Here is an 8291-nt window from a genome sequence, read left to right as displayed (position 1 = left end):
AATAAATTTGTTACTTGTTCCACACACGACAACAATGCTGAAAAAATGAACTCAAGCGTAAGAAACTAATGGAAAAAGGAAGTTCTTTTATTGAAATATTTTCAAATAGTTTTAATCAACTTTACTTCTTTATAAAGAAGTTTTGGCATATTTTCCTCTATATTTTAAAATTAATTAATATAAGTAATTTTTTATGGGGTGTGGTTTTTGTAATCATTATAGCTTCATTAACTTTTATATGCAATGTATTAGGCGAAAACTCCGCTAAGTGCATTGCCCCACAACAGACCAAAGTGAAGAATAATCAAAATAATGAGAAATTAAAATAATGGATTATGTTTGTCAAACTCATCAGAGATCTTGACCCAAATTCAATATCGAAAGAAGATCATGTAGCCACTTCTAACAAAAAGCAAAATTGTGTAAATTTTTCTCTTATAAATATTCATATATTAGATATCTTGAACTACCTGTATTATCAAGTCAAAACACTATAAAATTTTGAATTACCATACCAGAATTGATATCAGAAATTTGAACAGTAAGAACTGAAATTCAGGACACTTGCTAGACTGTAACTGAACTGAAGAAACGGGTATGTGCGCTCTTTTTATATTGTGGCTATATTTTTAATATATTGCAAATGTTGATTATGCTTTAAACAACAATCCTAAAAGTGGCTACTGGTGCACTTAACCCAAATTCAACTCACGCTCAGTCTTTGGCCAAGTCAGACGCCACTGTCCCTTGGCTGCAAAACTTTGCTCCTCTCCGCCGCCGAATTGAGTTGTACGCTGTCTCTCTATATATACTTTTTCCTCCTTCTCTTTGTCCTGTGATATTGGGTTAACAATGATTTTCAACTGCAAAAACATGAATTGTGAATTGGATTGAAATTCTCTGTCTATAACTATCAAAACATCAACTCCAATTTGTATAGTTCGTTGTGATTTTTAATAAGAACAAGACCATAAAAGTGGTATATTTATCACTATGTTGTAAGTTTTTAGCTCTTACTTCGATATTTTCTGCTTTAAACTTTTAAATGCAGGGAATAAAAAGTTTCAACTGATGGGTGTAATTGAATTATGCAACACTTCATCTATTTGCATTGGTAGAGCAAAACCCAGTTGTTGTTCAATTGAAAGAAATCAGAGGAGGAGAATCATTTGCATGGCCTCCTCAGTGCCGGTGCAAGAAGAGAGTCAACAGAAACAACGTGTGACCGGGGATGCTTTTATCCGGCCCCATCTTCTTAAATTGTCACCTTATCAGCCGATTTTGCCTTTTGAGGTAAATATGTAGGATTCAATTCTTATATTGTTTGTATATGGTTGATTACATGTTATTTACTCTCTTTATAGGTGAATGAGTATGTTAATTGTATAGGAGAAAATGCACCAATTATAGTCGACCTTATATTGTGTTGAGTATATATATATATATATATATATATATATATTTGGGTATAACTATTCGGTATCCAAAACCCACTGGCCCAACTAATCCAAATTTTCTCCGCGTAAGGCCAAGAAGGGGGGAAGCACTAGGAGTTTCTCCATTCCGAGGGCTTGAAAACGAGACATTTGGTTAAGGGTGGATGGTGGTGTGTTGAGTAAATCGAGTTAAATATTTCAAACCAAAAAGACTCAGAAGACTTGAATTTACTACTGACAATGCTCAGTTCTACAGCTAGGACCTTTTGTTTTCTTGAGATGAATCAGCAGGAACCAATTTGTACTTTCTTTCAGTATGGTGATTACATAAGTTTACCACATTTATAGGTGAAAGAGTTTAAGTTGATTGTATTGTAGGAGAAAATGCACCAATTATAGTTGACCTTGTGTTGTGTTGAGTAAATCAGGTTTGCATAATTCAAACCAAAAAGACTTCCAAGGCTTGAACTACTTAAATTACTCAATCCTGCAGCTAGTATTTCCTTTGGGGAGGTTTGGGGGGTTAACATGAAGCCATAAACTTTCGAACGAACAACCTTCCGAACCCACAAATTTCATAAACCTCCGAATCACTAAACTTTTGAAATTTGAAAAAAAAAGCCTTTTTGGAGAGAAGGGGTGGGATAGGTGGGTGGGTATGGGGGTGTAAGGTGGGTTGCTTCTCGCCCGGCGTCTGATCTTTGTCATTGACTATCTTGTCTATCTATTTCTGTTACATTTAGCTTTAGGGACATCAGATGTTCTCCACTATTTAGTAGGTACTTGTTGGCTTATCAGCTTAGCAGGTTTTATGATTTCAAGTTGTGCTGCTAACTGTTTGTTATCAAAATGTGTGATATTTGCAGTAATAAAGTTTGCCTAATGAAAAATGTATTTTCTTGGCACAATTTTTTCCAGTAATCATCCTTTGGGTCTTGAATGATTTTCTGAGAAGTAAGCTCAATTTTATAATATAAAGCACCGAGTGGGCACTAAAACATTATATATAAGTAAAGACCCTTTGAGTCTTGAATCATGAGGCACAGAGGAATTAATTATGTCATGTTTCTATTTTGTATGTGAACTAGTGTTGATACTTTTTTCTTTACTTAACTAGATAGGCCAAAAGGCTATCAAGAAGTACTTTTTATAATTTTTTCTTAATAATTTTCATTTCTTTTTTCTCCTTTTGTTTGGTAGACATGACATGTAAAGCTAGCTCTCTCTCTCTCTCTCTCTCTTGAAAAAAAATGGTTTCTATTTAAGGATCGAATCATGTGTCTGTTATATAAAGAAAAGGTGCTGTGATAAAAATCTGATCTACTTGTTGTTTTCTTTCTCATTTATCTGGGATATAATGAGTTAATAACCACCACATGATTGGTAATAATTTGTTAGATGTGATGTTTTCTTTATTTTCTTGTGGCATCTAAAAAAATTGCTTGCAATTGTACAGGTGTTATCCACTCGTCTTGGTAGAAAGCCGGAGGACATTGTGAAATTAGATGCTAACGAGAATCCATATGGCCCTCCTCCAGAGGCAAGTTAGTATCTTTTGCAATGCCCACTGTTTAATTGAAAAAAAAAAATCTTTTGGGACATTCCATTTTGTGTAGTTATTTTTCGCCTTCTCAATATTGAGCTGTTGAATTTCTTGCAGGTAATCGAGGCTTTGGGCGCTATGAAATTTCCATATATTTATCCTGATCCTGAAAGCCGTACCTTGCGTGCTGCCCTTGCTGAAGATTCTGGCCTTGAATCTGAGTATATTCTTGCAGGGTGCGGTGCAGATGAACTCATTGATTTGATAATGCGGTAAGCATTATGATTAGACTAGCCTTTTATCTAAAGTTTAACTAAATGCTGACTCTTAAGTATTTGGCATGTCGAGATTAGTCCTTGTTTGACCTAGAGTTTGGATATCTAACTGTTCTCTGCTGCAGGTGCGTATTGGATCCTGGTGACATGATTGTTGACTGCCCACCCACTTTCACAATGTATGAATTTGATGCAGCTGTAAATGGTGCTCATGTCATCAAAGGTAGATACGAGCTTCACTTATGTTCTTTATTATTATCATACCGAATTTTAGTTCCTTCCTCTTCTAGAGGAGTGTTGAACTTGTTTTAGTGCAGCAAATCATCTTTGGTTAAATATAATTGGACATATATTGATCTTAGAAATATAAATGGTATACTGAAAGATCAAAACTTGACAATATCTGATGACATCTATTTATGGTTTGGTACCAGCTCTTCTTGATTCGTGAAACAATTACCGGAATCTAATCATTTTCACCCCAAAGAAGGTTTGAATCCTAGCTTTCAACATTGTTGACCTAAGTTGATTATTTAAGTGCTTTTGGTGGACTTATAGTTTTCTTAACAAGTAGTTGCATAGGCATAACTGCAGCTTTGTTAGTTGTTGCTGTTACTTAATCATCTGGCGTTGGCCCATCAGTGACGTATCGCTTGGTAATATCATACTGTGAAAATGTCAAGTTTAAGAGAGAAATGAATTGAGTACAATTAAAATCCAGAGACTCTACATTCAGACAAAGCAATGTTTTAAACAATGGAAGCAAAATCAAATAAAATGATGCTTCTAATTTTCTTCAATGCAATGATTATTGTTGAGTCTTTCATCGATAATTGTTAATCTGTAGCTATGTCAAACTGGCAGTGCCTAGGAACCCAGACTTTAGCCTGGATGTAGAACGGATTGCCGAAGTGGTTGAACATGAGAAACCAAAGTGCATATTTCTGACATCGCCTAATAATCCTGATGGGAGGTATTGCTGCATTGTATTTCTGGTCTATTTCTCTTTGTGGTTGTACTTTGCTTCTCTTGACTGTACTGCTGTGAGTCTCTCTCTGCTGTTCTTCCTGTCTAAGTTAAAATAATCTTCAAAACTTTCAGTTGCACCTTCTCTTCTTCTTTTTTTCATTTTTCTCTAAGTCCACGAGAAGGAGAAAATGAGTACTAGGAAATTATTGCTAGAATTTCAAGTTAGCCAGTAATTCTATACTGCACCCTGTAAATATGGAGGCAAAAAATCCTTTTCTTGTATTTCACATCATAAATGGCGGCTTTGTAATTTCTGGATGAAGCATCATTTTCCACGGAAACTTCTACGCACACCCCTTCCTGCGAAAATGCTCTTTCCCTTCAATTTCTCTTTGATCCATTTTCCCCGTTTTATTGCCAAGGTCATTCTTTACCTTGTCTTGAGCCTTATATAGATTGATTACACTTACACCCAAAACATTTGTTGCCGATTTTGTGAAAGGTAACTATTACTAGTTTCTAGAGCTTATAGCCTTGAAAAATTGGCCTTTTTTATTACCAATAAAAAGAAGTCTTTTTGGTATTGTCCTTGACTACAGTATCTCTGCGTTACAGCTGACTGGGCACAATAAGCAATATTAAGTTCAACAAGGAGTAGCAATTGTAAACTTGTATTGAAATGGACATGTGCATTTGCAAGGACAAAATAATAAGTGGCCTTCTTTTGGTATCTTAAGTGGACAAGAATACTCTACTGGCTGGAATGACTTTTATCAGTGAAGGGTCTTTGGAAGAGTGCATGTAGCAATTATCTGTAGCATTTGGACTGAGGGAACCTGTGACTGTTTAAGATAGTATATGTGTCCTGCTACTGTGTTGGGTAGTGTTTTTGGTTTCTTTATGGTTTATGTCTATGCCTTGTTCTTTGGGATAACTCTGATGGACTTCAAAAGAGATTAGAAGGATTTCATCAGTTAGTGTTAGTTTAAATTATGTAGCTTGAAGACATTGTTGTTCTGTACAGTATACTGTTTAAACAGTTAATTGGTTATGTAATTAATGCACTTTATGAAGGAGTTAAAAGAATAACGTCATTGGTGTGAAAGTAGCTATAAGCAATTATGAAGAAAAATGAGCAAAGATTAGAAACTTATTATTGAGATAATCAAATAATATGTTTACACATATTTTTGTGTACGCTTTACAGATTTTTGCATGTGTTTCTGCACCTCAGGGAATTTGACAATTGAAATTTGTTTTCTAAATTTGCTCGCTTTCCTATGTGTTGACTTCTTATTATTTATGCTTTGTTTGCCGTTATACATTTTGATACCAACGTCCTTTAATTGTTGTCATTCTAATGTGACAATTTATCTTGTTATTGAACAGTATTATTGATGATGAAACACTGTTGAAAATACTTGATCTGCCCATATTGGTAATACTGGATGAAGCATATGTTGAGTTTTCTGGAATGGAGTCTAAGATGAAGTGGGTGAAGAAGCATGAGAATCTAATTGTTCTTCGCACATTCAGCAAAAGAGCTGGTAGGTTCATTCTTTTTTATTTAACATCTATGAAAATATTCAATATGTGTGCTTTGAAAACCCATATGCCCTTTTTTTTGCTGATTATTGCAAAATCTTTTCACTTGTGGCTACAACATGCTCATCTCAATCGGTCCTGTCATATTCTCAAATTGTAATAGTAATGAAGACTTTTAGTGTGTTTTATTCGCGAAATTAGTGTTTTTAAGTGGTGTCTTAAATGAGTGTTTGGATTAAGTATAGTTGACTAATACAAGTGGTATCCCAATCCTCAGGCTTAGCTGGACTCAGAGTAGGGTATGGAGCTTTTCCAAAGAGTATTATTGAATTCCTTTGGCGAGCAAAGCAACCATATAATGTGTCTGTTGCTGCTGAAGTTGCTGCATGTGCTGCACTAAAGAATCCCACTTATCTGGAGGTGCTTTAGGAAATGGAACATTTGCGTTGATCATTGTTGATTAACTTAGCCCAAATGTTCTAATCTCTTTTATAGGTGAAGAAAATCATACCTTTTTCTTGAAAGCCTCACTGATTATTGTGTCATTTTATGCCAGAATGTGAAAGTGGCACTGGTGCAAGAGAGGGAGAGGCTCTTCAATCTCTTGAAAGAAGTCCCATTTCTTGATCCATACCCTAGCTATTCTAATTTCATTCTCTGTAAGGTTACGTCTGGAATGGATGCTAAGAAATTGAAGGTAAATGTGCTTATATCACTAAGTTCGTTCTGTTAAAGTCAATTATGTTGCTTCTTTTATTCCGATTTATCGTTTGTTTAATTGGCCTCATGTCCTTTCATTCTGGCTTGAACATCACTATGTTAGAAGCTTGACACCAAGGTGAAAGAAGTATTAAAGAACACGAATCAAATAAAAGCATTTTAACAAACTACGTGGTTTCTGTTATGTTATTGTAGTATGATGGATTAGCATAGTTGGAGTGTCGAAATACTAGCATGCAGAAGTAGTGAATTAATATAAGGTTGTATATATGAATATCACCTATAATAGAATATTTAGATATATGAATGAATTTTATCTTCATTAAATGTGGGGAATATGTAGCCCTGGTAGTAGATACTGAGTATCAAGAATTACTGAGAGCAGGCAAATGAGGTATTTGAGGTCTTTATTATGCTGGAATAAGTGGGCGAGGATAGGTTGGAAGTTGCACGATGGACACATTTGAGGAGAACTTGTGGGCTAACTGGAAGACCCGTTTTAAGAAGCAACATGCTGATATGAGATTATGAATGCTAGTTGATTATATTCAATTTTAATGACTAATTTCAGTATTTTAATAACTTATGCAAAACCCAAGTTAAAGTAATATTAAGCGGTTTTACAACATTTGTTGGATATACACGATAATATTGAGTTTGTATACTATCCAATATGTATCATGTTTTTTTAAGTGTTGTATCATATCAGTTGTCATTGCCTACTAACAAATGCACCAAAAAAAATAAAAAGGATTATATGTTCCATAAGTTTTTACTGCAAAGCGAATAGAGACATATGGATGGGTAGAATGAGGTTCAGTTATAATTAAACATTATAGAGTAGGATCTAAGGCATGGTTGTAAACTGATCTTATACTACCTTATGCTCACCCTTTCTTGGCAAGTCCATAATGCATTGCTGTTTCTCCTACATTTTAACAGTAAAAACTTGTGTTACAGGAAGACCTTGCGACTATGGGAGTGATGATCCGTCACTACAATAGCAAAGAACTGAAAGGATACGTTCGTGTTTCTGTAGGCAAGCCTGAACACACTGAGGCATTAATGAAATGCCTCAAGCACTTCTATTGATCTTGCGACGAAATCTGAAGTGTCTTATGTCCTCTCAAGATGAAGATAAATTGGGAGTTACTGTTTGCTATTTATGCTAACTGCAAACAAGTCATTCTTCTGAATTCAATTCTTCATATGTTGGAGGAGTTATAGAGTGATCTTTACTCTCAAGTGTACATTATGTTGGAAATTGCCAGGCGCACTGATTGTATTATTGTCCCTTTTGCCCCCTGTTTGCAAAAGATTTGAATTAAACTTGTTTTTTATACAAACAACAACAAAAAACCCAGTGTAATCCCGTAGGTGGAGTCTGGGGAGGGTAGTCACAGACCTTACCCTATGTTGTGAAGGTAGAGATATTTCCAATAGATCCTTAGCTCAAAGAAAAATGAAAAAGAAGCAAGCAATAAGCAGTAAACTTGTCAACTTTAGCAATTACTATCAAGAGAAGTAACGTTTTCCTGTTTTTCCAAAAATGCTTCTGCTTCTATTCAAAAGTACTTTTTTCCTTTTAAAACCTTGGCCAAATATCAACTTTTGAAAAAAAACATTTTTGGCTAAAAAAAAAAAAAATTGGCCAAATATGCTATTAGTTTTATTGTACTATATTGCTAGTTGTCGACTTATCACAAGTATTGAGATTACCATTGTCAAAATGGTAACTTGTCAACTTTAGCAATTACTATCAAGGATTAAGGAAAAAAGTGAGAAGGGTCAAACTTTCCCTTT

General features: G+C 34.8%; 1 protein-coding gene across 2 annotated transcripts; it reads left to right on the top strand.

Annotated features, from left to right (window-relative positions):
* Positions 1-689: 689 nt before the first annotated feature.
* On the top strand, positions 690-7776 carry LOC104233209 (histidinol-phosphate aminotransferase, chloroplastic). 2 transcript variants are annotated; one of them, XM_009786569.2, is made up of 10 exons: positions 690-789; positions 1052-1293; positions 2893-2976; positions 3097-3251; positions 3380-3477; positions 4119-4227; positions 5613-5770; positions 6046-6188; positions 6325-6465; positions 7449-7776. In XM_009786569.2, exons 2-10 carry the CDS (start codon positions 1072-1074, stop codon positions 7578-7580), a joined length of 1242 nt encoding a protein of 413 aa, XP_009784871.1. In that variant the 5' UTR covers positions 690-789; positions 1052-1071; the 3' UTR covers positions 7581-7776. The 2 variants fall into 2 exon arrangements, with proteins under 2 accessions (XP_009784871.1, XP_070027911.1); XM_070171810.1 differs by having other exon boundaries at positions 724-789; positions 2893-2980.
* The last annotated feature ends 515 nt before the right edge of the window (positions 7777-8291 follow it).

The sequence above is a fragment of the Nicotiana sylvestris genome, chromosome 4, assembly GCF_000393655.2.
Source record: "Nicotiana sylvestris chromosome 4, ASM39365v2, whole genome shotgun sequence".
NCBI lineage: Eukaryota > Viridiplantae > Streptophyta > Magnoliopsida > Solanales > Solanaceae > Nicotiana > Nicotiana sylvestris.
Note: the sequence above shows the minus strand (reverse complement) of the source record. Positions and strands in the feature narration are given on the sequence as shown.